General features: G+C 43.6%; 3 protein-coding genes across 4 annotated transcripts; 1 reads left to right on the forward strand and 2 right to left on the reverse strand.

The window, feature by feature from the left end:
• Positions 1-4539: 4539 nt before the first annotated feature.
• On the forward strand, positions 4540-8201 carry LOC100841780 (CO(2)-response secreted protease). Its single transcript, XM_010231120.3, has 8 exons — positions 4540-4817; positions 5128-5553; positions 5649-6183; positions 6284-6387; positions 6515-6757; positions 6886-7000; positions 7106-7313; positions 7409-8201. The coding sequence occupies exons 1-8, from the start codon at positions 4636-4638 to the stop codon at positions 7969-7971; spliced, it is 2376 nt and encodes a 791-aa protein (XP_010229422.2). The 5' UTR covers positions 4540-4635; the 3' UTR covers positions 7972-8201.
• A 196-nt stretch (positions 8202-8397) lies between these two features.
• LOC100844619 lies at positions 8398-12198 on the reverse strand. The gene is made up of 2 exons (XM_003558992.4): positions 11463-12198; positions 8398-9522 (listed from the first exon to the last, which is right to left on the reverse strand). The coding sequence occupies exons 1-2, from the start codon at positions 11723-11725 to the stop codon at positions 8652-8654; spliced, it is 1134 nt and encodes a 377-aa protein (XP_003559040.1). The 5' UTR covers positions 11726-12198; the 3' UTR covers positions 8398-8651.
• A 1756-nt stretch (positions 12199-13954) lies between these two features.
• Positions 13955-26259, reverse strand: LOC100842178 (ubiquitin carboxyl-terminal hydrolase 26). 2 transcript variants are annotated; one of them, XM_003558984.4, is made up of 14 exons: positions 25912-26258; positions 25193-25789; positions 24283-24538; positions 23472-24163; positions 22105-22213; positions 21549-21730; positions 20591-20866; positions 20270-20477; positions 19401-19472; positions 17802-18035; positions 16863-17126; positions 15785-15926; positions 15523-15701; positions 13955-14293 (listed from the first exon to the last, which is right to left on the reverse strand). In XM_003558984.4, exons 1-13 carry the CDS (start codon positions 25989-25991, stop codon positions 15589-15591), a joined length of 3225 nt encoding a protein of 1074 aa, XP_003559032.1. In that variant the 5' UTR covers positions 25992-26258; the 3' UTR covers positions 13955-14293; positions 15523-15588. The 2 variants fall into 2 exon arrangements, with proteins under 2 accessions (XP_003559032.1, XP_014752892.1); XM_014897406.2 differs by lacking the exon at positions 19401-19472 and having other exon boundaries at positions 25912-26259.
• Between the last annotated feature and the right edge of the window lie 1066 nt (positions 26260-27325).

Genomic DNA, 27325 nt, shown 5'->3' on the forward strand with positions numbered 1-27325 from the left:
TACAGCACGCTGTGAGTACAATGCATGCACTAGGGCTTTTTCATTTGCAGGAATCCAAAAACACAATGATAAATTAAGCAAGATTGCAGTATCACGACAATTGAATCATATGATTGAATTCCAAAAATATATGTGCGCAAAATTTAGTATTCTCTCCGTCCAACAAAAGATGTCTCAAGTTTCAAGATTTGGATGTATCTAGACATGACTTAGTGTATAGATGCATTCAAATTTAGTCAAAGTTGAGACATCCTTTGTTGTTGGACGGAGGAAGTATGATTTCACCATACACGAATCTTTTCAAAACGTTAGTCAATAAATATTTTCTATGAAATGTAGTTCGGAGGAATGCTTCGAAAAAACTCTACGGAGTCTAGTCCTACAAATCAAACAACCTAAATGAGACTAAGATCCTCTAAAGTTTCTGTGAGGTAGCCCTCGGATGTTATTTCCTGCATAATATCTCCTAATATCTCTACTGTCTAAGCTTTGTATTCTTGATTTAAATATACAACAGGCAAAAATTTAACGTAGAAGGCACTCATCTAGACTACAGGAATGGTCAACTACAATATTCATTTCGAGCTTATCATTCAAACACGAGGAAATTTCAAGGGCTCTTCTGATATATGCTCAGAACTCTAATTGTCTGTTCATAGGATAGGAATCATGTGGTATATTTATAATTATGTGGTTCGCAATACACACATGAAGAAATAACATATAATTTCTCGCCTATGAATCACAACAATTGAATCATATGATAGAATCCCACAAAAATGTGCACCAAACGTTGTATGATTTAACCATGGAAAAATCAGAGGAATCTTCTAAAACCGTTAGTCAATTAATATTTTCTATGAAATGTAGTGCTATAGCATGCTTCAAAAAAAGTCTATGGACTCTAGGGAAGGTTTGGATTGAGCCCACACTTGCCATATCAAAATTTGACATGCCAAATAATTGATTGTATTTTTGGTTGCTAAAATCGAATTAGAGTTGGCTAAAGGAGTAGTTGGCAATCATTCAAATAACTACCATTTGGTCAATGACCAAATTTTTTGGCACGGCACATCTTGGCACCATACATGTACACCCCTAGTCTCTCAACTGTCTAAGACTCTAAGCTTTGTCTTTAATTTACATGTGCCACAGGCAAGAGTTTAACATAGAAGGCGCTCATCTACGCTACAGGCATGTCAGTTACACGAATATTCAGTTCGACCTTATCATTCAAACACGAGGAAATTTCAATGTCACTTCTGCTATATACTCAGACCTCTCTGTCTGTGTGGTTCGCAAAACACATGAAAATGGAACAAACCGGAATTTCTCGATCCACTGCAAAATTGAAATAACAATGCAATGAATGGTCATGCTCATGTCATGCACCCGCGAATTTGTCGATCCACTGCAATAGCAACGCGAGGGATAACCATGCCAACAGAAAAACAAATGCAAGGAATAATCATGGACATGCTGCACCGGCGAATATATCGATGCACACTGCGGGCAATTGATTTATCGTTGCTGCAAAACGGTGACGGCGACTTAAACCAATCACATCAGGCAGAATAAGGTCATCATAAGCCCCCACACCTCCGCTTCTGGTCTCTCTCTCGCGCGGCGGTCGCGTGGAATGGTGTCTCTGCTTTTTGTTTTGACAGCCGTGTCTCACTTTTCTTAACTGATTTGATTCGGATACTCTAAACTATTAAACCCCAGCTGATAGGTACTGGTTACATCCGGTATCTGGAGTAAAGTACATTACTAATGAGGCTCGCGAATTTCTCGGGTTCTTTTCCTGACAAAGCGAGAAAAGGGATGAGATTATTCTTATTTCGCTTTTTTTTTGTCAGCCGTGTCTCACTTTTCTAAACCGCCTGATGGGTGCTGGTTACGTCCGGAATCGGGACTAACAATTTGTTGTACAGCACATCACTATTGAGGCCTGCGAATTTCTTTCTTTTTTCTGACAAAAGGCAAAAATGGACGAGAGAGAATTTTTTTTCTATTCTTTCTTTTATTTTTTAAACAACAGTTATTGCATTTCTTCCTTTTTTTAACATCTGTTTTAAGAAAACCAAATAGAAGTGTGCATCGACATACTGATTTTAATGATCTATAGATCGCGTACAAAGTGTTACGAAAAGGAGACAGAGGAAACTCTAGGCGGTGGCTAGGTTTTCACGCCGCTGGCCACCCCGCCTTTGATAGCCCTCCTGGCCTTGGAGGTGCGGCGGATCTTGGCCGCTTACTGGCGAAAAGTTCTCTTGTTTCTTGTTTTAGGTTTTTTCAATGTTTTTTTCTAGTTAGCGAGGCGGCGGCGACATCTTGCAGTCAGAACAAGGTCCTCCCCACCTTGTCCTCACTCCGATGGTGCGCATAGCACTGGTGGAGGGCGTTGGAGTTATGTACCTGGCGGATCTCTTGGGATCCGGCCGGTTTTCTAGGTTTCTGGCGATTCCCTTGTGATCCGGTCGGCTTACGTGTTTGTTCGTGTGGTTTCAGACTTGGCTCATCCGATCTATGGTTCTCATCTTTGACGATGGTTGTTGCCCTTTGTGGCCTTAGCACGACGACTACCTCGCCATATACTATCACAAGCTTTCCTTTGTCAAGTTTTGCTCTACTCCGGTGATGGAGGGACGTACAAAGATCAGGATGTGCATTCGGTTTTTCTGTTTGGTTTGGTTTATACGGTTTCTTGGTAAATACGGTCCGTATACTTTGGTTAATTCGTTTTCATACTAAATTATGGTTCGATTTCGGTTATAACCATTTTATTTTGGTTCGGTTTTGGTTATAACCAAATTAATCAAAGTTGACGCGAACTTTTGAGAAACACATGATTCAATGTTTTAATTTGGTCTATGAAAAGATAATCAAATATTCGATTGTGTAGTATATACTAAGACACGCTAAATAAACAGTGCGTCTTGGTTGGCCCAAAAATTACTACCTCCGTCTCATAATTCTTGTCGTTGTTGTAGTTTAAATTTGTATTAAGATAGCGACGAGAATTATGAAAGGGAGGAGTATGTTTATTTCTTCTCCATGCTCCGGCCGGTAGGCAAAGTAAGAGATCGATTTACGTACTGCGGTACTGACTTGCCAAAAATGATTCTCATACCATGCACGTAGTAGTACAGAACTGAATCCCAAGGCCACGCAAACACAACACACCCATACAGTCCATCCTGAATTCCTGATGCAATCAAGCCTTCATTTTGGACACGATCGGTCGCAATCCATCCATGGGACAACGCAGCAGCCACGTTGCAGCAGAGCCACGTTTCGAGAAATTAGGCAGGTCCAGCACTAAGGTATCATTTCAGGCCCCCTTCCATTTATAGGGATTACATCCAACGTTGCAGGCGCAAAGCCCTCCAGTAAAATATAGCACCGAGATTGCTTTTCAGCCCCAATTTCAGTTTACCTATACATACATATAGGAGGAGGAGCACGTACTCTCGCTCACCCAGTCACTCCGCTTATTGCAACACGTAATTAGGCAGGTCAGAGTAAGATTAGAAAAAAAAGGGTTAGCTAATTGAGCAGCGAGATGGAGCTCAAAGTTTACATACAAACATCGCGCCTGCGCACAGCCACGAACCTCCACTACGCTTTGTGCAGTTGCCTTGTGCATCTACGCATGCTAGCAATGGCTACTCATAGATCTATCCACTATCACGGGGCGGTGGTGGAGGGTAAAAACTGGACTACTTTGTCTTAGTGTGCCTGTGCCTTCCTCCCTGCTCAGCTTGCTTTGTTTCCCCCCTTGTTTTCCTTCGTTAAACCTCTTTTTGTTCGCATGCATGTATTTTACCAAGGAAAAGCATTACTTATCTTTCTTTTTGAATATAATTAGCCTTTTCTGTTTGTAGCTTGCATAGATCACACCAAATGGGTGAACGGTAAAAATAAATAAATAAAATGTCGAAACGATCGACGCACGTATGTACGGCGTAGTCCAAATCTTTAACATGCAAGCTTATGTAAACTCTCGTGCCGTGGAACAAAAATACATTCTTGTACATAGAAAATAAGTGCGCCAAGAAAACAATTATTTCCGAGCACTAAAACATGTTTTAGCTCTCCCACCGGCTGCAAAATTCAATCCATAAAAAATTGCAAGCACATGTGTTTTTTGCACACCCCGGATCGAGTATAGAAATAAAATAATGGGCACCTTGGCTGCAGAAAGTTTGTCTTATCTTAGCTCTAGCCTCTAGCACGCGTTGCCACTTTGAGCACGGGATAAGGTGTATCTCTCACGGACCGATCGAGCACTCTGGTCTGTGGTACATGCATATAACATAACTAACATTACGGGGAGATCAGAAACGCGCCCTGCTGCTACTGCTAGCCTAGGTAGTGCACTTAGCATCACAGCCCACCAAAGGAAGGAGGCACCACCATGGACGATCTCACGCATGCACGGCCACACATCTGCCACGTACGCGCGGCATATCCATCGGCCGATCGAGCACTGATCGATGTGCTCATGTCCGTGCGCCTATAAAATGATCACGGCCTCAATGGGGTCATGGCATCCAGTGCAGATTGCAAGACACAACAGCTAAACTGACCAACAGGCAGTAATTAAGCAGTGCACACACACTACTGTCGATCATGTGGGTTCCGCTGATCTGCTTCGTCGTTGTTGCTCTGCTCGCCACCGCCGGCACCGGTGTCGTCGATGCCGCGGCGGGCCGGCGCGAGGTGTACGTGGTGTACATGGGCGCCGTGCCGCCGCGAACCCCGCCCAGCTTCCTCCAGGAGACCCACCTCCGTCTCGTCGGCTCCGTCCTCAAGTAATTTATCACGTCCATAAGCCTTCCACAAGCAAGAGTGCGTCTGAGCCGAACAGTGCAGAATCACAATACTCCCTCCGTGTTCAACGAAAGATGTATCAAGTTCGTCAAAATTTAAATGTATAATTTAGTGTATAGGTGCATTCAAATTTAGTCAGAGACATTTTTTATCGGACGCAGGAAATACTACTCTCTGCAATCCCAGGCGTGCAAACAAAAAGGGCGCCTTTTATTTTACTTTTCGGACCCACTAATTAACCAACCCGTCCATGCATGCACTGATATATGCACACACGTCATATCTCACCAGGGGCCAAGTGGCGAGGAACGTAGTGGTGCAGCAATACAATCACGGGTTCTCGGGGTTCGCGGCACGGCTGTCCAAGGAGGAGGCGGCGGCGCTGAGGCGGAAGCCCGGCGTGGTCTCCGTGTTCCCCGACCCAGTGTACCAGCTCCACACAACCAGATCCTGGGATTTCCTGCAGCAGCAGCAACAGACGGACGTCGTCGTCAAGATCGGCTCATCGGCTAAGTCCCGTCACTCGCCGAATAAACCCTCTGCGGCCTCCTCATCATCGTCAGCAACGACGGCCGGCGACACCATCATCGGGCTCCTGGATTCCGGCATCTGGCCCGAGTCCCCCAGCTTCGACGACGCCGGCTTCGGGCCCGTCCCGGCCCGCTGGAAGGGCACCTGCATGTCCGGCGACGACTTCAACTCTTCCAACTGCAACAAGTGAGCAAGCAACTATTAGTAATTAACATGATGATACATCGATTTTAAACTCTTCAGCTTGCAATTTTTATAAGTTGTCACATGAGATGCTGCAGGAAGCTGATCGGAGCAAGGTACTACGACGTGGGCGAGGTAACGAGGGGCGGCGGCGTGCGCAGGAGCGGCTCGGCGCGTGACCAAGCCGGGCACGGCACGCACACGTCGTCAACGGCAGCGGGGAACGCGGTGGCCGGGGCCTCGTACTACGGCCTGGCTTCAGGGACGGCGAAAGGCGGTTCCGCGGCGTCGAGGCTGGCCATGTACCGCGTGTGCTCGGAGGAAGGCTGCGCCGGGTCGGCCATCCTGGCGGGGTTCGACGACGCCATCGGGGACGGCGTGGACGTCATCTCCGTCTCCCTGGGCGCGTCGCCTTACTTCAGCCCGGACTTCTCCGAGGACCCCATCGCCATCGGCGCCTTCCACGCCGTGGCCAAGGGGGTCACCGTGGCCTGCTCCGCCGGCAACGCCGGGCCCGGGAGCTCCACGGTGGTTAACGCGGCGCCATGGATCATGACCGTCGCCGCCGCCACCATCGACCGCGACTTCGAGTCCGACGTCGTGCTCGGTGGCGGAAATAGCAGCGCTGTCAAAGTATGTGCATTCCATGTTTGTCTTGATTAGTTTGCATGCAGGAGAGGCGTTTCTTGGTTTACTCTGTTTTTTTTCTGATCGTTCGTGTCGACGCGTGCAGGGTGGAGCCATAAACTTCTCCAACCTGGACAAATCACCGAAATACCCGTTGATCACTGGTGAATCGGCAAAGTCTAGTTCAGTTTCTGATAATAAATCGGCAAGGTACATCCGTACATATATTGAATCTCTGATACTACTAAAAATGAAATAAAATGCAACGTTGTGAAGTCTGAATCTGTCTGCAACATTTCTGACGTGTATATATGGCCCTGTACATGTGTTTGTGCAGTCATTGTGAGCCCGGCACGCTGGATGCCGGCAAGATCAAAGGGAAGATCGTGCTGTGCCACCACTCGCAGAGCGACACGTCCAAGATGGTGAAGGTGGACGAGCTCAAGAGCGGCGGGGCAGTGGGGTCCATCCTGGTCAACGACGTCGAGAGGTCCGTCACGACCGCCTACTTGGACTTCCCCGTCACGGAGGTCACCAGCGCCGCCGCGGCTAACCTTCACAAGTACATCGCCTCCACCAGGTACGAATGGGATTAGTATGATCTCGATCGATCTTCCAAGCTCACTCTGCATGGATGTCGGTCTAGCAAAACAGAAAGCCCTTAACGAGCTGATGATCGATCTCGTTTTATGTTATGGAATTAATTAGCGAGCCTGTGGCCACAATCACGCCGTCGATTACCGTGACGGAGTTCAAGCCGGCGCCCGTCGTGGCCTACTTCTCGTCTAGGGGCCCGTCGTCGCAGACCGGGAACATTCTCAAGGTAAAATTATATTGAACCGGCCCTCGTTAAACATTAGGGTGTAACAACAGCTCCGTGGATGCAATCAACTAATGCGCCGATCCATGTATGTATCCTTGCTTGTAGCCGGACGTGGCTGCTCCGGGAGTGAACATCCTAGCGGCGTGGATCCCGACGTCGTCGCTTCCGAGCGGTCAGAAGCAGCCCTCGCAGTTCAACCTCATCTCCGGGACGTCCATGTCCTGCCCCCACGTCGCCGGCGCCGCCGCCACCATCAAGGCCTGGAACCCGACATGGAGCCCGGCCGCCATCCGGTCAGCCATCATGACCACAGGTAACTAACTGGTGATCAAATCATCAACTGACAACAGCATCACCCCACTCAATCCTGCATTGGCTTTACCAATCTGATCTACTGTTACATTGCAGCAACTCAGCTGAACAACGACAAGGCTCCGATGACGACGGACGCGGGTTCGGCGGCGACGCCGTTCGACTACGGCGCCGGGCAGGTGAACCCGTCGGGGGCGCTGGACCCGGGGCTGGTGTACGACCTCGCGGAGGAAGACTACCTGCAGTTCCTCTGCAACTACGGCTACGGCGCGTCGCAGATCAAGCTCATCACCAGCTCCCTCCCCAGCGGCTTCAGCTGTGCAGCCAACGCCAGCAAGGACCTCATCTCCGACCTCAACTACCCTTCGATCGCCTTGACGGGACTCGGCAACAGCAGCAGCGGCAGGACAGTGTCGCGTGCCGTCACCAATGTCGGAGCGCAGGAAGAGGCGACCTACACTGTCGCCGTCGCCGCGCCGACGGGGCTCGACGTTAAGGTCGTGCCCAGCGAGCTCCAGTTCACCAAGAGCGTGAAGAAGCTGGGTTTCCAGGTCACCTTCTCCAGCAACAGCACGGCGGCTAAGGGCACCCTGTCTGGCTCCATCACATGGTCTGATGGAAAGCATACTGTTCGTAGCCCGTTCGTAGTCAGCAAATGAAAAGACCTGCAAGTCTAGCATGAAATCTATGTAGTGACACCAAATTGCTGGCTGTTTGGTCAAGCAGTTTCATGATCAGAATATAGTGGATCAAGGGTGTTCATAGCAGCGGGCAAATGTGACCCGGATCTGGGGCAAATTCTGACTTGGACCTGCACTTAGAACTTCAAGCCACTTATCCCTGGATGCATGCTTTGAACTAGTGTTTCCTGGTCTTTTCAGAACCAAAACACACGTACCGGCATACAGGACTTATCAGCACAACATAGACAGAGTTTAACTTCTCCATACTAGCTAGTATGTTTGCAATAACAATATGAATAATATTCATGAAGGATATTCCAAAAATGTATAGAATTCAAAAGTGGGGACAAAGTATAGTAAATCTTAAAGAGTAGAAAAAGCTCAGCGTGCAGAAGAAAAACAAAAAGAACAATGTAAAAAGCTTCATAGCTATATAGTATGCTACAGAAGAGAAATAAAGAGGGCAATGTACAAAGTTTCATAGCTCTATACACCTGACAGCAGCGCAGAGAGCAAAAAAAATCAGAAAAAGAACATAAAACATAATAATTTATTTGACGGCGCAGCAACGCGTGCACGACCATCTAGTTCATGATACTGCCAGAAATATCAGTTCTTCCAGCGAACGTTTACAGGTAGTGCAATTGTAACGTATCTTACATGAAGAATGGGATTACAAAATTGACAATCTTCTCTTTTCTCTCAAACTCGTCCTTTTCAGCGATCTGCTTTAGCGTAGTCCATCCTTTTCTTGCCCGCTTTCTTGAACTACCAGCCATCTGAGAAGAATCACGAGGTGCAGACATAGTATTCTTCCCAGAGTCATTTGAAGTTAACTTAATAGGGGCCTTGCCAGTAACTGAAACACAACTCTCCCCTTTATTGTTCAGTGTACTTCTTTTCTTCAATGGTTCTGCTGAATCTTTAGGGGCAGCCACATCCGCCAGTTTGTTCTTTTGTGGAGTAACAAATTTTGACGTGACACGAAATTCTGCTTGCGAAGTGACATCAGATTCGCATGGTCCAATCTTTTCAGAAGAAACAGGCTGGATATCATTCATATCTTTATTATTTGTTATTTCTACTTTAATTTTCGGTGTGATGTCCACCTGAACAGTTGAAGCTGCTAACTGAGAATGACACACCAATGAAGAAACTATCCCTTCCGCCATACTAGAATCTTCAGGAAGATTGGATTTTGACACACCAACATGATCATACTGTTCGAGAGTAGATTTTTTCAACCTGGATGATTCCACTTGCGCAACTGCTGGAAACGAATGATCAAGCCTGTTTCCTTTCGACATTATGCCGGTTTGGTCCATGTTATATGGCTTCCTTGATGATAACAGGCCTTTCACAATACCCTTTCCACTACCCCGTATCAGGTTTTGGCTTCCACAGAAATGGCACACATAGGCAACGCTATTCTGGCAAGAATTTGACTTCTTGCATCGCTTTGCATTCCTTTTGTTGTTCTTTATGCGGATTGTGCAGTTGAAGCCTGGCTGTAAGACTGATTCACACCTGCAACATTTGAACAATCTTTCTTCAGAAGTCCGTATAGTGATATGTTGTGCCATGCTAAAGTAAGGCTTATTGATATGAATAAAAGTATAAGGTACTACCTCTGTCCTGGTTTAAGAGGCACAAACAGTATTCCTAGATCATCAATTTGATTAACTAAATACGTATTATATTGCACAAAGAGTATACCATTAGATTCGTTATCGACAGAACTTTTTAATGACATAAATTTGTAATCATGTAATTTACATTTTGTGAGTTAAATTGGTAATCTAGGAACACGTGCATGCCTCATAAATCCAGACGGAGGAAGTACATGCACCATGACTAACAAACTACATTGACCATGTACAAGAACTTTGTGCCATGACTAACAAACTACATTGACCATGTACAAGAACTTTGTGCCATGACTAACAAACCACGACACACAAATAACACTAAAATATCTGAGATAAATCAAAGATAAACCAGAAAGACAACTTATGAACTAATGTGTTCTAGCCGAAATATTCTCACAGCATTATCAGCACGACATTTTATTTCTGTTTCTTCTATGGTAGTAACCTCACTTTTAAGCATACAAGAAGCCAACCAGCCTAGGTGCAAAAGCACGACTGGTATTAAGAACTCTGATAAAGAGCCACTGGAATATGCAAAATGTTAGTTCTACACGATGCATCATGTGTTTTCTCACACTTTTGTGTACAACCAATGTATTGAACATGATATATTTAAAAACAATCTGTATTTTCAATCTTTGTTTGGCCTTACGACCACTGGTTTAAAGTTATATGTGTATGGAAACTTGCTCTCATCAAGATAAAACAGGGCACCCAGAAAAAGTTTTAGGGCACCAATAGTTCAAAACAGTTTGTGCTTTGCAAGATGCATTATAGGGCACCACACACATATCAACATATCAAATTTAATACCTTTGCAAGATCATCACAACCTTATCAACAACAAAATAATAACATAGTAAAATAATAATAACAACAAAATTTTAAACTTTGCAAGATCATCACACATATGAAATTATACTTCAAATCCACATAGCATAGCATAGTTCAAAGACCATAGTTTAACACAAACACTACATAGATAATAACTCCGTTTTTTCGGGCACTAGGGCTATTTTACATCATCTATTAGAGATGCTCTAAGTAAAATAGTGATTTGCAAAGCTGTGGGGAAAAATGACTCAGTAACAATGTATGCTGAGAACAGAATATTGAACACTGAAACAAAGTACCACTTAGACAATGCAAGTCGATGAAAACTGTTGATTTGTGAGTGACGTGATTTATGGCTCAAATCCATTGAGAAAGATATGCACAAGTCCAAGCGAACAAGGAACCAAAGAGAAATGTTGCTGCATAGTAATCAAAATACTTCATGTGTACAGCGTTATTAACATTTGATCTGTATAGAAGTTTAATTCATAACACTGAATAAAGCGGAATGCTTTCAAAACGAGCTCCATGCAGGAAGTGAAGAAAAATACCGAGATTGAGATACATCTCATGTACTCACGAATTCTTTTCCAGGTTTGGCTATGAGAACCAAAGAACGAAACTTAGATGATAAGTCCTGAAACTTTCCAGATTCACTCCTATAAAACGGCCAACAGTACAGATACCATTCCAATCTAACTGAGAAGAAATTCACTACTATCTTGCTAGAGGACAGCTGCTATAATGGTTATGTTTCGGGTTGCCACACGTGAATAGACAGACAGGGTACTTAGCTGGCGGACCGAGAATTTGTCTGACAATGATTTGATTGGTAGACAAGTCGAACACAAATAAATCATAATACAGGTTAAATAAAATGTGAGGGAAGGAACAGGTTGATGCCTCCACATTACGTATGCTCTATATTTAGACAAATAATGGGGGCATTTTGAGGTAAAACAGTACGTAAGCTGTTACTCTCACCTCTGGCAAAGGAAGGTGGAGGCGCCTAGGGGAATCCCTGCCGCCTCGGCTTTCGTGGCGAGGCGGTGGCCCAGCAGCGCTCCGACCGGGCTCACCCCTGCCTCCCCGCTAGCCCACGCCGCCAGACGCTGCAGGTGCTGGACCCTCAGCAGGGAGGCCGCGTCGGCCTGCGTCTTCCCGCAGCTCTCCTCACGGAGCGACAGGGCCTGGTTCGTGGCCCTGGATGCCGACGAAGGGGCACTGTTGCCACGCTTCTTTCCCATGTAGATATGGCTACCTGCCGCCGCCGCTTCTTCAATCACCGGTGTTTGCGGAGCCGGGGAGAGGTGTCTCGCGGGCTCGCGGCGACAAGGCGGCGAGAACGATTTCGTCGAGACGAGTTCGATCCTCGCTGGGCTACCCGTGTAATGCTCCCTTCTTTTCAGCTGCAGCTTCTCTAGAAACGAGCTCCTGTTACGAGAATGGGTAGGCAGCAGCGGCGTATCCGGAGCGGTGGGAGGCAGGGCGGCGCCACGAGGTCCGGACGGCCAGCGACGAGCGCTGGTACGAGACTGGGGGAGGCGGCCGCGGATCGATCCAGGCAGGATGGGGGAGGGCAGCGGATCCGGGGGAGATGGGAAAGGCGGCGGACGGAGTGCTAGGTGAGGCTGGCGGACGGCAGAGGGATGGAGGGAGGGGGGGCGGCGACCGGAGAGGAGATGGGGGCAGGGGGCGGCGGCTCTCCTCCCAAGTCCCAAGTCCCAACCATAGCTCCCCATCCGGAGCCTCTACCCTGAGAACACGGGCCGGCCCGGTCCATTTAAGTTTTTTTCTTTTTTTTAAGTTTTCCTATATTTGGCCCATCATCTTTCTAAATTCTGATCCAACCCAGCTTATTTTTTACATTTGGCCCATCATCTCTCGAGTGTTGGCACAATCTAACTTTTTTTAAAAAAATCTTATTTGGGCCATATGCAATGGTGGGCTTTCCTCAGGGCCCGTCGAGCTTGAGGCATGAGGCATTTTGGGGTCGACTCGGCCCGACACCTTTATAACGGGGGCCCAGGCTAGGCCCGTTTAACTAGGGTCGTCCCATCCTGGTGCGCAGCTACGCGGCACACGGGTGCGGGCTTTCAGAGTCGGGGCAGGGTCTGCGTTTGTTTCGTGGTGGCATTCTGCCTGTTATAACGGTTCACTGCAGTAATGAAGGATTTTTTTAAAAAGTAGAGAAGCTCGATTTGACTACAGGAAACTACGTTAGACGACAGTTAGTTTAATTTTCCCTGACATCACCCGTCTAGGGGTTTAGATTCCTCGTCGGAGTTCATCTACTCCCTCCGTTCCATAAAGATTGGCACGGCTTTGAATCTTTAATTTGGATCTCGTAAGTCAGGTGATCCAGGGTAGCTAGCCTACCTGCCTGACCTTGTTGTTATCTCAAAAGTTAGGGGTTTCCGCATTTTTTCTGAAGCGATCTGTCAAGTCTTACTGGATGTGTACCATGGCATCGGCAGCATCGCGTTCGTCCTATGGAAGTGTGGCATAGGGGAGCCAAGGGAAGGGGACGTGTCCCCCTCTGGAAGATCTATTGGACAAGCTTGATCTGCAAGAGGAAGAAGTAGATGATCTGAATTTGATAGAGTTCCCGGATAAAGCAATTGAGTCTGAGTTCATGGCACTCGCTTATGTTCACGTGACCAAACATTTTTAGTAGTAGGGGAGCGTTTATGATGTGATGAGGATGGCGTGGAGCTTGGTGCAATGTGTTAACTTTCATGCGGTGGGACAATTTTTTTTTGTGATCATCGTGCATTGTCTGGGTGACTAGACGATAGTTTAAGAGGGCAGTCCGTGGCTTTTGAGGGATCAAGGGGTCATGATCAAGAAATGCGATGGCTATACAAGGATGAGGTTCCTTTGATGAGATAAACAATGTGGATTCAAAAAGTGGATTTGCCGTCAGGTTTCAGAAAGATTCCGGTAATAACCTCTTTAGTAGGCCGAGTTGGTGAGGTCAAGACGGTGATCTTACACTTACAGCCCAGAGGTGATGGACGTACAGTGAGGGTTAGGGTTTGTCTTGATGTTTCAAAACCTCCAACCAGATTTTTGGCGATCACCAAGGAGAAGGACATTATCAAGTGTTATATGAGAAGGTGCCGGTGTTTAGCTATGTGTGTGTGGTAACAAGCGGCATTTGCATACTAGACATGGCGATGGTAGATTGGTAGACATAAGGACAAAGCTATGAAGTGGGGTGCTTTGATACTTGCACCAAGGCCGGGGCAATCGAAATCCCCGGGTGAATTCACCGGAGGCCAAGGTCGTGGGTTTGATAGACGGGCTGGTGGTAGGTGGCTGCCATGACAACTCTCTGTGAACCGCAAGACGATGACATGGAAGATATCGCTACCGGCCCGAATAAAACGAACAGGAAGTTCTCGTCAGAAATATGCACGTAGCGTGCCCTCGACACCAGAAAAGTACCACACCACAGATAATAACAGAGGGGATTAAAAAAGCATTGCAGAGCCTACTATTCCATCCAAGCAGAAGTCAAAGTCACCCTCGATAGGCACCCCGTGTCAGGTACAACAGAAGTCTCCCATGGCTCTCGCGACAAAACAAAAGGCTACGCTAACGGGACTGCAGAGCCGAAAATAGTTTAACTACCTAAGTAATTACATCAGGATCAGGGAAGGGTGCAGCAGCAGAACCTCTTCGTTTTCCCCCTCATTTTGGCACGAGGATACAACAGACTGAGACACGCTAAGGTGTAAGACATAGCACGGAGACAGACATAGACAAAAAAAATCGAGCCAGAACCACGTAACACCGATGCCCTCCGGTTCCTGGATACAAGAGCGAACAAACATTAGTAACAAGGTATTTCTGTTCATCAGTAAGAAAACCAAACATCAACATGTAGCGAGGTATTTTTCTTTCTCGGTAAGATAACCTAACATCGAGATGGAAGCAGGTAACTTGGTCTTGAAATGGGCAAAAGAAAGGGTGACGGAATAATGCAGTAATCCAGGGGCAATTTGCTAAGAATCAAGTTGAGGCAGAATGTTGGCTGATAGCTACAGAGATCAGATGAAGCATGGAGCACAAATAAAAGTACTCCCTCCGTTTCATAATTCTTGTCTCAAATTTGCTAAAAAATGGATGTATCTATTCCTAAAAAGTGTCTAGATGCATGTAATATCTCGACAAGAATTATGGAACGGAGGGAGTAGTATTTTTATACTAGCAGGAGAGGGTTTTTAATATAGCAGAAATTAATTACAGTAGTAACCCGTAACCCGGGACCTTGAGACATGTGCATATGCATACTGCAATGTGAAACAGAGTGCAGCAATCACCACACCTAGCTTGGGCTGCAAAAATAGCTCAAGTTTGACAACCCATTAGAGCTCAGCTCGATCTAGGGTCAGCGAACCCTAGGCGAGTGAGCTTGCGAGCTAGCTGATCAAGGTCAAATAGCTCGCTTACATGTAATTATGAAATGAGGCACTTATTTTGGTTGCAGAGCTTGAGCTTTGTCGAACTCACAATTTTTCACATATGAGTGAACATCGTGTCTTACGGCCCGCACAAACTTAGTCCAGCTAACTCAATTTCCATATGAACATTGTCTTTTTCCATGGTCCCAAGATTGTCGAGTCAAGCTCTAGCTTACTCAAGTTTTGTCCGAGATTAGCTCGAGCCTAGCAGCAAGCTCAAAGGCCCAACTTAGGCTCGCTCGGCTTGGCTCAAGCTTCTACCAAGTGACGGTTAAAAAAAACGAGAAACAGAAACATAGGCCATAGCTTTTTACTCTGTAACATCTAATGAGAAATATAAAAGACTCAATTGGTGGCAGCGTCCATCACCTTCGGACTCTGTCACTTGTTGATTTGGCATAAATCATTGAGATGAGAACGAGTATGGATTATATCATCTAAAGATATAACAGATAATAGTACACCATTCTCTTTAAACGTGTATATTCTTTAGTCCATAGCAGCGTATGGGTATTATACTAGTCTATTGACAAAAAAGAATGAAATATGAAGCGATGTAGAAAGGAGTTTATCACCTCTAAACAAGCATAACCAGCTGGGAAGCCGACACGTGCATACAGTGATTTTGGGGAAATGAAAACTCATTCACTCAATGCTATGTCTTGACAAAGCTGAGTTGATACACTGGATGTCAGCAGTGTACCACGGAAGCCTTCCTCAGCAGATACATCAGCCTTCTGCTCTGAGATTTCATCTGAAATATCATAGGATAGCTAAACTTAACAATCAACAATCATGTTTTCAGAAATGTTAAAATCATCATAATTGCTACTTCACCTGCTATATCACGGTTCTCAAACATTTCAGAGTCTTTGACCCATAGAACATCCCCAGGGAAAATAGCCTTGTCAGCGAGAGTAGCAAGATCATCTTCAATCTCAACAGAGCCTTTATGAAGCTTCTGGTTCTCCTTAACAATCTAAATACGACAACAGCAATAATATGACTGAAGGAGGCAACCACAATGAAAATCAAACAAAAGAGATTTGCACCTAGACAAAGGACTGAGAGGGAAGTACAGTATCTATGATAACTTCTTGCACTATAAATTCTATACCCCCTTCTTAAGTGAACACCAGGTTATTTGATGATTGACTTGCCAGTACTATGAACTGTTACTAATGCTTGAAACCAGGAAGCCCAATAGAATTCAAATAACGTGAGCAAATGATCAAGCAAGTGCAAATTATATAGCTCCACTATGATGGTATAATGGTATGGTGCACCCTGATAGGCTCAAAAGTTTTAAATAATCACAACTAGGTACAAATTCACCCAAAGCAGGCGTGTTTTGTCAACACTAATCTTAGCCCTTGACAACACCCTGAACAAATGAACACTTTGCAATACCAGGAGCAACTTGTAGGATAGCTGAATTTTACTGATAGTACCTGGCACTCTCTCCGTCCCATATTAAGTGTCTCAAATTTATCTAAATATGGATGTATCTACACACTAAAACGCGTCAAGATACATGTAATATTCCGACACTTAATATGTGACGGAGGGAGTACTTTTAATTGAGACTAATAACATTGGTAATTATCTGTTGCAGCTAACAATGTTAGCTTTAAAATTTAAAGTTCGAAACTACTTTTTGGAGGGTTCAAACTGCTGCAACCGCAAGTATTAGCTGTTGTAGGGAACTAAACACAAGTCTCACAACTTATACTTGCAGTATTTAGCAAATGTTTTTCAGCTGAAACTTTGTAAAGTTCAATCATGATAATCAACAGAAGTTATCTTCTTTAACTTTTTTTTGTGCTTTTCCCTTTTTTATCTGAAATGCAATGAGTAAAATAGTAATGGTGCTTGGCTGCTTGATTAAATTATAGTTTTGATGAACATGACATACCCCTAGAGATTCCCATATCATGAGTTTCAACTGATAGACAGATGTGGAACCAGAGACTTTTAAATTGATCGAGTTCCCCGAGGTTGTTCTCCGGGAACGCTTCGTAGTCCGACGATCTGGAATAGGAAGAGCTGGACATGCCTCTCTAATTGACTTTGGTGCCTCTTTTCCACGCACAAGATAGACATGGATATCTTCGTTCTGGTAGTTGAGTTTCTGCACCAATGCACAGCTCTCTATTTCTCCAATACATTCTTCACAAACCTAGAATACAAATGCACAAGTAGAATTGAGAAAAACGGGGAAAGTTGTTAGTACATTAGTACTCATCACAGATGCCCAAGTATTCGAGTGCTCCAAAGTATTTGATTATCCAGGACGCTGGATTTAAATAAACCACAACATTTACTTTCTGGAAACAGCATTCAGATTCTACAGTTCTTTCCCTCCCGCAATTCTCTCCCTGTAATTCCATCTTGTTGGATGGCTTACACTTTAGAACCACACATTAGGAGGTGAGACGCCAACAACCTAAACGTACAACCTAAGTAGGCTGTCACAGCTGCTATTTTAGATGGATTTACAGGGCAGCTGTTGAAACAGAATTTTGAAGTATCATTGTTTCCATCACATGATACTACACTCGAGGGAGAATTACTTCTACAAAATTAATGGCTGTAACATCATGTCATCAGGACTAACTTGCATGAAAGAACAACGTTGTTGTGCTTTTATTCTTTGATATTGCGTATCGTTGTTTACCTGTTTGCGTTCTTATCTTTTAACTAGTGAAGTGTGCGAGATGACACATTGCCTATAATAGGCTTATTAAATTAAGAATTATGTGGTACAACCATGTAAATCAATAATTGTAAATATCCAGTGATATCTAGCTCTTAGCAGTTACCAGCATATGTTGATTCTAAACATTTAGTTTACCTCAGGATCGGTTCTGATATAGGGTGAACTGTCCTCCAAAGAATTATTTGCATCATTAATAGACTGGTCTGGATCTTCATCCAAAATTATCATCGCTTCAGATGACCCATGCAATTTATCTTGAGAGCTATTGCTACAAATAATTTCAGCAGATGCGCCATTCCCATGTGTTATATTCCACTCTTCAGAGAATAATATCCAATCTGATTCTGAGATGATCGCTAACCCATCAGTCTGAAAACCAAGTAATATAAGTTAGCCATAATATCCAGATTATTTGTTTTCATCTTGCAACACATCAGCGAAACAAGGGCCCAAAATATATATTGTCGGACAATGCAACAGCAATTGAAATCAACTAAAGGCATGAATGATGTGTCGACTCTAGAAATCTGACACATCTAGAAAACACAAAACTGGTGCAGATTACATCATTGCTTAGCATTTACTTTTACGCCCACTAGTCATAAAACTTCTCCCCCAGAACTTGTCATCTTCCTCCCAACTGCTTCTTCCTCCTTGGACGAGAAAGCTCCTATGGCATCCACTCATCCACCGTTTTAGCTGTTTCTACCCCCCAACAGGTTTTTTTTAACCTTTCACATCTCACCAACCATTTTCCTTTCTCTGCTTCTTCAGTTGCTGCCATGCCACGGGCACCTCCATCGCCTGCTTCTGCTCCTCTTGGATGGATGCTGTACTCCTCTTCGAGCCTCTCCACGGCGCGGCTTCCCCCAGGTCTTTGGGATGTGGTGCCGGCGTGATTCAGACAAGGGGAAAGCCGGTGAGGACCACGTCAACATCATCAGTCGAGCACATGCAGATTGGGCGGCAGAGGCCGTGAAGCTTCTCTCGCGCCTCCAATGATTTCAGGGGTGGTAGTGTTGGTGTGGCCAGACGAAAAAAGATGGTAGGCAGCTGAACAGGGATAATCGGAGTGGATAGCCAAGGTGTGGGACCGACAAACAGTTGAGTCAACAATTGCTTGAACCGGTGCCTCAACTTGAGTCGACTCTACGAATATTTTCTTAGCTTTGGGTTGCTGCATGGATTGGAGCCAGCTCCAAGTTCTCTTAGACCCTGGTTTTGACCAACATCATGCCCTACAATACCAATGCGATAGATTCATATTTCCTATCTAGTATCTGTATGGCTTCGTACTCACTAGCTTTGCTGTTCAAGATTCATACAAATTCTATGAAATAAGTAAATGCTAGTTCAGAAACTGATTTGCATTCATATTTGAAAGAGGAAGAGAACATGATAGCAGATATCCACATGTGCTTCTGAACTAAAGGCTCGCGCTCAGGTTTTTCAATCTGGAGATTGTAGTTACCACAGTTGTGGATCAAATTTATCCCCATTAGCAAGTTGGTCCGATGAGAAATACCACTATGGACAGGTTCAACCTTTGAAACAAACAACAAATAAAAAGAAAATCAAACCTCGTTGAGGAACAGCTAACCAAAAAACAGGGTGATATGGGAGGAACTGAGGAACACATCTATAGGTCATGTACTGCACAGGTCACAGTTGTATTGATTTTACAGGAATAAGAGGAGAGAAGGAAGAAAAAATTCTGAAGAAACATGAGCTTACATTTGATGTTTTCTGGGTGATATTCCCACGTTTACAAACTAGATCCAGAGGCCTTTGCAACAATCTTGAATGCTGAAATGTGATCAAAATATTCAACAAGAAATACTCCATTGTTTAAATACCTACTAGATAAAAGAAGAGGTGGCGGTGTTGCAAATTACAGTCAAGAAAACAAACGGAGTTTCCTACAGACTCGTGTAAAAATATGAAAAATGCAAAGCAACAAGGGATCAGTTACCCCCCAGGATATGCATCATATACAAATGGAAATCAAATTAAAAAAAAAACATTTGTTGGTGACCAAACAAAACTTCACAGAATTTTATTAAACCACATATGAAGTAACAAAACTCAATATATTGTGAATTCTTACATCAACTAAGAAAGAGCAGACAACAAGTGCCACACCACAGATCTAAAGGTAGTCATTAACTTGGTTGTGCTCTCTAAGGATAATCATTATCATGTCAAAATTATAACCTTATCTCATTCTTGTGTCTCACTTTGCTTTATTAAAAAAAAACTACATTTCTGAAAAAAAAAATCCCTGGCAACATAAACAACTACCTTATTATGCGCAAAAGTGCAAGTCTTGCCAAATTATTCTGGAAATAAGCTTTGACCATGATTCTATTCTTCAACAAGTCATCATGAATCCACATCATAACCAATGGGTTACAAAAATTACTAATAGTGATCTGCTGCTATCACGATAGGAGAATAGCAAGTTCTGACTTGGACCTACACCTAGAACTCAAGCCACTTATCCCTGAAAGCAAGCTTTGCACTAGTGTTCTAGTCTTTTCAGAACCAAACACACATACCGGCATACAGGACTTGTCAGAAGAACAGGAACAGAGTTAGTTTACCTTCTCACATTTAAGTGAATTGATAACAACTTCAAGACTTTGAGGTTCTGGTAACGACGAAACATTTTTTCCAGTCGCCGTAATGTAAGTTCTCCATTCTGACAACCATGAGGAAGGAACCAAATAATACTTTTGCCCAGGGTGAAGTGCAAAGCCTTTCCCAGATATTAACTTTTCATGTCTCTGTCGTTGCTTGAGTTTTATCGCTCTGAAGAGACAAATACCGTGCCGAAAGAAAATTAATATTAACCCTCCACTTTAAGTGAGTTGTGCATTGTCTAACCTTGAGTATTTCATTGTATTATTATGTTCTAAGCTTACCTAAGATTATCCTCAACAGAAGCAACAACTGACAATTTCTCGCCACAGATTTCGCATGGTTGACAATCTGATGGAAAAGTTGCAATATTGTCAGCTTCCCTTGCATTGACGGTTTCATAGAGAAACAGCCATAGACTCTCTGGCACAGATACACGCTTTGCCCCAGGAGCGTGCTCTGGAAGAAGATCCCCATGGCTGCATCTTAGAGCACTTGTTGGTACATTATCAGGATCAGAAGGGATATCCGCATTTTTTCTTCGCAACCAATGGGTCAACCTGGAAGCAAACAGCGAAATGGATCGGTGTGAGACTGGAGAAGATGGACACAATTTGGTAATATAATCAACTGCTGAGACAACAAAAAGGGACAAAGGATAAAAAAATCTGTGTGAGCACATATCAAGAGAAGCATTCAGTGCAAATTTAATGGAAAACTGCACGGCATACTTAGATTATAACTGGAAACTGTTTGAGGTGCGGAAACATAATGAAGAAACCTGTGATGATTGACCACACCGCAGTAATACATTGTCCGTCTACAAGACAACATATTACCGGGACATAGAATATTATGACATGTCAGACAACGGTTGCAGTATTACAGGAAAAAAGACAATTAACATTGAGCAACAGCCATTAAAAGATAAACACAAAGCACAAACCTTAAATATGACTCTTGTTAGTTGAATACTCCCTCCGATCCATAAAAAGTGTCATTCATTTTGCACTAAGTTAGTACAAATTTTGTACTAAATGGGCGACACTTTTTATGGATCGGAGGGAGTAACAAATAAGGAGATCACTCTAACGAGATTGAAACTTGAAAGTGCTGTAAGCAGAATATTAACAAAGGCAGTACATGAGAATAATCCAAAAGGCATTTTAAAATATTGCTAGCTCCCAGAGGTCACATACAGAACCAGGATCAGAAAATGAGGCAACGATGTCCTTTTCATACCATGTCTTTGAAACAAAGTAAGAAGGTCCTTCTGGGATAATTCCAGCAAGTGCTGCTTCTGCGAGATTTTTCAATGATGCTTTTCGATCACGATAGACATCAGCAGACACTGCAGTTTTTGCTCCATCCTTGAGGCATTCCATGCAGACATCATTACGGCTCAATACTGGTCCTCCTCCATACTAGTATGTTTGCAATAACAATATGAATAATATTAATGAAGAATATTCCAAAAATGTAATAAAATTCATAAGTGGGGACAAAATATAGTAAATCTTAAAAGAGAAATTATCAGGTGGAAAGCAAGCTACGATGAAACTAGGCTTAATAGTTTTCAATAATTCTAGAAAAAAACAGTATGTCGGGATGGTGATGTCCTGTAAACAATTTGGGAGGAGCGTGAAAAAACAACTTCAACATGAATAGTGATGTTTTACTGTTTGCCACTATTCGTTGATTTAATTTTTTTTCCATACCTCCAAAATGAGTTTGAATTTGAACTTCAATTGTTGAGGGAAATAATTCTAAGAAATGAAGAAGTGGAGAAGTTTCTTACTTTGGAAAGTAACTTCTGCCAGGCTTTAGCCGATAATCGCTTCATAGATGTGACTTTAGATGCTGGAACCTTTCCATGTTCACATTGTATTGGACTATTGTCAATCGAACTGCAGAACCAAAATAAGTTGTAATAAGGCTATATGTGGATTCTGGAAGGAATGTCCTAAGGATACACTTATTGAGAAGAATATGTGTAACAAGGAGTACAGACATACAAAAAATCAGCAGGGGAGATCTAAAGAATTGCTCCACATCTAGCACTATCATGGAAAGAACATACATTTCACCAAAACTAGTAAGGATTGTGCCAAACTGGTTCAGATACCAAAAACTGGTATCAGACAACCATTACATTCTGGACTTGAGCTTAATTGCTTTATGATTTCTTCTCCTGACTGATCATGCAGAGTTCTGTAGACATTGATGATGACATGTATTCTACTTGATTTATCAGTCATTTGATAAAATGTGCGCAAGCTCGACATATGATGTTGAAAACTTGAAATTGCGGGAGACAAATCCGTACTAAACCCTGAGATTTAAAAAAGCTAACCACTGCAAAGAAATTGTGGCTAAGTATATATTTCGTGTAAAGAGTATTTGATATAACCTAGAGCTTAAAATAGACAATACTAGCAACCAACAATGTTGAAGTAGATTCTTCTTTTCTCTCAAAAAACCCCTTCCCAAACTGTACAAGCTTCTTCCAAAGCATACGGCTTTCTAGATGTATATGACGATCTCTAGACAGATGGATCTTATATAAATCATATGATGAAGTACCACATGAGTGGATATATAGGAAAGGAATCCAAATCTGCCGAATCGCTCATGTTAGGATCTTCTACATCCTAGGTCCCCGCGTTCCGTCATCTGGCTTATGTTCTTCATGTAGCATTCAGATCGAATGACTCCATGAAATTACGTTGATACTTCCACATATTATGGGTAACGTAGGCTGATGTAGACTGACCAAATAGCTTCTTCCAAATATATGATGCAGACAAAGTTACAGACAAATGATGATGTTACAAGACTTATAACTACATGATGGCTGTTGTGTTAGGACAATAAATCAATGCAATGGATGTACTCAGATATATGACGGCTTATGATACAAATTGCAGCATTATATGCATTTAACATCCAGCTCCTATTATTTATCACAACACAGCTGTGCAGGCCCTGATAACTAACAGTACAATAGTACAAAGTCAGCAGCAAGAAGCTACGAATTTCTACAGAACCGAGATCGGCGACATTTGCATAGATTGTTTGCAGAACTGCGGCACAAAATAATGATCGTTTAAATGTAAAGGGGAGAAGAAGAAATAAATAAACAAACAAGCTCTCTAGGAAACTCACGATGGAGGGTTGGCATTATCCGCCCATTGGCGAAGCCAGTCTGCTGAAATCCAAAAATATGAATCATCGTCTGGGGGAGCAGGTGCTTCTGTAAGAACAGCTCTTACTTCATCACGCCTCTCTTGTATGGACGCCAAAAGTTTATCTTTCTTACTTTCATACTCCTCACATTCCTTTACATATAATGCATTCAATTCATTAATCTCATCCGCAAAATGGCGTGGAAGCGAACTATTATTGGCTTCCATGATATTATTGCTCTCGGTACCGTTCTCATCCTTGCTGGATCGTTTGTACATCAGCATGTAAGCATCTGTAGAAGAGAACATCGGTCCCATAGTACAACTCGGTTTAGCCTCATGATAGCTACTTTTATTACCATTTGCAACAGAACCTTCCGAAGAAGTAACTTCAGATTTCTGATCAACTTTATCAGATGACTTGCTTGGTTTTTCACCAAAGGGGTGAAAACCAAGTTTGGATACACACTCATCATCAAACTCCCACCACTGACAGCTGCTTTCGTCCTTTATATGTGCCACATAGTGCCCACTATTAGCAGCACTACCCTTGTGAATCAAAATAGCAGCCAGATCATAAGTGTAACTAGATGAAGGGTTTGATAACCGCTTTCCCATATCTAGTTGTGCCGGAAAACTGAATGCTGAAGAGATCTTTTTCTTTGTTGTTGTCTGTGGAGAAAATAAGTTAGACAAACTTCTAGCACAAACAGCGAAAGTACACAGAAGACAGAAGTGGAAGAATGTATAGCAACAAAAATATGGACTTGCTTGAGATCAGAACATATCACCTTTGGTAGGAATACATAACGCTTGAGCTGAAAATTAACAACAGGAGGAAGCGAACGAAGTTTTATACAACGAGTCGCATCTACCCTTTTCTGACATGACTCACAGGAGTACTGGTTCTCCCCGTTCAGTGCCTCCACACTCAAGTAGTCATCCAAACTTTCTTCTAAATTATTTAGACCTTTAATGTTTAGCTCCAGTTCATAGAAGTCTTCCATCTTTGAAGATGCTTCAGAATCCCTTCCACATGATGAGCACCTTAAGCATATGATGACTAACATTAGTTCTCCAAAAAATTAACTAGTACTATGAACTAAGCATATAATTTTTTCCATTGATATATGCAGTCTTTGTGGATCAGAAATTGTGAATGCACCATGATGCTACGGTACATAGAAAGCAAAGATCTTATATCTGAAAGCCTGTGTCCACTTTATCTCTTCCTAACTAAGTATCTGAGCAATCAACCAATTACAAAATCAAAGATACCTGCCTGAGCACGTAGCATGTCTAAGCACCAGATCCAGTAAAATACGACTCAAGTTCAAAATACTTCATATCTGGTTAACTATTTTTTGTGGTTTGACAAGCTAGCCAGCTGGTGTACTAGATTAACAAACTAACATATACTACCTTCTCCTTAAAATAATCTGTATTAGGTTTCCTTACGACAAGACTTTGAGCAAGAATTACTATGTTATTATGCCATTTATATGACATGAAAATATGAAATTGGTATCACTAGATTCATTTTTCAAAAGTACTTGCTGATGATTGTGATTTTGTATCATACAAATCTTGAAAAAATTTGGACCTTCTAGAAACTAGAAGTTCAGTTCCCTTCCATTTCCAAATTAAATCTTGAAACCCCTAATAAACTCTGCATTTTAAATGCTTTTGGTATTTACCTACCGAGTCACATGTGACACACTCCCGCGGAACAAATGTTGCACAATAGTTTTAGCACCGGAGACTTTGGAGTGGCTTAATGAACGCTCGAGCAGAGACAAAAACAAGGTGAGAAATTCATGACTGTCCTGCTGGACGCCGTTGTCTAGTTCCAATGTCTTGATAAAAGGTGCTGAATCAATGAAAGCCATTTTGCTGGAGTGTAGCTGCACAAATAACCGAGCCAGCTGATCAATAACAGGGTGCTTCTTCAAGATGTCTGGCTCCAGAGAGAAAATGCCCGAACGGAAGTAAGTATTCATATAGAGGCACTGCAGTATGCTGTTTGCATAACATGTCGCGCCTAGATTAGTCAATCCAGCAGGCGTCTCCATGGAATCACGGAGGTCGGCAGACGGGTTAGGACCGAGGCTACGGACATGCTCGCTATTTTTCTGCCACAGGCCAGTCTTCCTCGCTCCATTGGCATTGGGGACCAAACCACAGAAACAATTGGGCGAGTCCTTGGTATTCCCATGGCAGCCCTGGCAAACCGGCTTCCACACGCTATAAAGCTGCCGGATATCGCCTTCCGTGATCGTGCCCGTGGAATGTATCTTCCTGCATAACAGGGAGCAGCCCAAGCAAAAACAAATCAGCAACAAAAACATCGAAACCCCACCTTTCACCCTATCGAAACTTGATAGAGTTCCTGACAAAGGAAGGAGGCAATGCATACATACTTCAGAACAGCATAGGACGGGCTCGCGGACTCATCGGCCCGCGGCCTCTTGTTCTTATTGCGTGTGTTGTGCCTGCTCATTGTCAGGCACGGGCGGAGGACCCAGTAGGGCAAGGTAGGGTTACGAATTGGGGGAGATCAAGGAGATGGAACGGGGAGCTAAAAGGGCGGAATCGGTCCGTGGAGTGATTGGAGGAGAAACGGTCGGCGGCGAGAGAATCGAAGGGGGAGATCAACCGGCGGCGGCGGCGCTTGCGCAACTGGAATCCAGTCGTGCGCGAGGTGGAAGGCGAGCGAGGGGGCTGGGGCGCTCGGCAGCGAGATGGCCGAGGCCCGACAGGGTGGTGCGGTGCGGCTCAGGAAGGGCGAAAAAGGAAAGATAGATGGGCTTCGGCCCAGGGAAATGATAGATGGGCCAAAGTATTGCAGTCAACTGTGCCTAAGTGGCTAACTCGGTCTCCTAATAATCTTATCCACTTTGTTCTCAAAAAGAAAATTCTTATCCACTTTCACAAGGGCCGAGTCCTCGTTTACGGATCAACATTTGACGTGGTTTTAGTACTCCCTCCGACCAATATTATTTGTCGCAGATTCAGTACAAAATTGCACTAAATCAACGACAAGTAATATGAAAGTAAATCCGCGACAAGTAATATGGGTCGGAAGGAGTACCTCATTTTGTGTGTCTTTGGAGGCAGCGTCCTGACAGCGGAGGCGATGACATGCGGATAAAGGTTTTCCGGCCCCATTCCCGTTCTGGTGTGGCTATCATGGTCTATTTCATGGAGTTTGTGATCTCGCGGCTCGTAATTTCGTGATTTTGGTCATCTTCTTCATCGGTTCGGTGATGATTCAATGGTTCGACAACCTGTCTTGCGAGGGGTGTGTCCACGACCACCGCGCGTTCAATGATCTTAAGTTCTCACCCGCTGGGGTGGGCGGCTCATGCGGCTCAGTGAAATCCTACAAGATTTTCTCTTATACTGTTTCATCACCAGAGATTTGAAGAAATGTCAAGATGCGATTGGCGCATCTAGAGAAGTTGGCTTGAAAGATGTAATTTTTTGTTTATCTGAAATTTTTGTTGTCGTTTTAGTTTTTTCTATCAGTTGTACTAAGTTCGTTGAATAAATAAAGCCAGATCGTTGTTCTAAATGTTAGCTAGTACTCTATCTGCATCACGTGCTCATATGGTAGTACCTCATATTATTACAATGGGGGCAAGTGACACCAATGATGGTTTTGTCCAGCTTCGCCCCTGTTGGTACATGCTTATAGCCAACTATTATACTTCAACGTGATAGTTATTGCACTACCTATACATCACATGTCAACAAGTCATAGCTAACTTACTATTGGCTGTACATTGTTCTTGCTCTTATTCCTCTCCCATATCCTTTTTTTGATTTGGAGAG

The sequence above is a fragment of the Brachypodium distachyon genome, chromosome 1, assembly GCF_000005505.3.
Source record: "Brachypodium distachyon strain Bd21 chromosome 1, Brachypodium_distachyon_v3.0, whole genome shotgun sequence".
NCBI classification, from domain to species: Eukaryota; Viridiplantae; Streptophyta; class Magnoliopsida; order Poales; family Poaceae; genus Brachypodium; species Brachypodium distachyon.

Bases quoted from the DNA above. Each gene is read 5' to 3' on its own strand.
- LOC100841780 (XM_010231120.3), top strand. From the start codon at position 4,636: ATGTGGGTTCCGCTGATCTGCTTCGTCGTTGTTGCTCTGCTCGCCACC. The intron at 6,184-6,283 runs GTATGTGCATTC...CGACGCGTGCAG, and splicing joins GAAATAGCAGCGCTGTCAAA to GGTGGAGCCATAAACTTCTC. The intron at 6,388-6,514 runs GTACATCCGTAC...GTGTTTGTGCAG, and splicing joins TCTGATAATAAATCGGCAAG to TCATTGTGAGCCCGGCACGC.
- LOC100842178 (XM_003558984.4), bottom strand. From the start codon at position 25,991: ATGAGCAGGCACAACACACGCAATAAGAACAAGAGGCCGCGGGCCGAT. The intron at 22,214-23,471 runs GTGAGTTTCCTA...TTGGTTCTGCAG, and splicing joins GATAATGCCAACCCTCCATC to TTCGATTGACAATAGTCCAA. The intron at 20,867-21,548 runs GTATGAAAAGGA...GTTTGCTTCCAG, and splicing joins TACTTTGTTTCAAAGACATG to GTTGACCCATTGGTTGCGAA.
- LOC100844619 (XM_003558992.4), bottom strand. From the start codon at position 11,725: ATGGGAAAGAAGCGTGGCAACAGTGCCCCTTCGTCGGCATCCAGGGCC. The intron at 9,523-11,462 runs GTGAGAGTAACA...CAAATGTTGCAG, and splicing joins TCCACCTTCCTTTGCCAGAG to GTGTGAATCAGTCTTACAGC.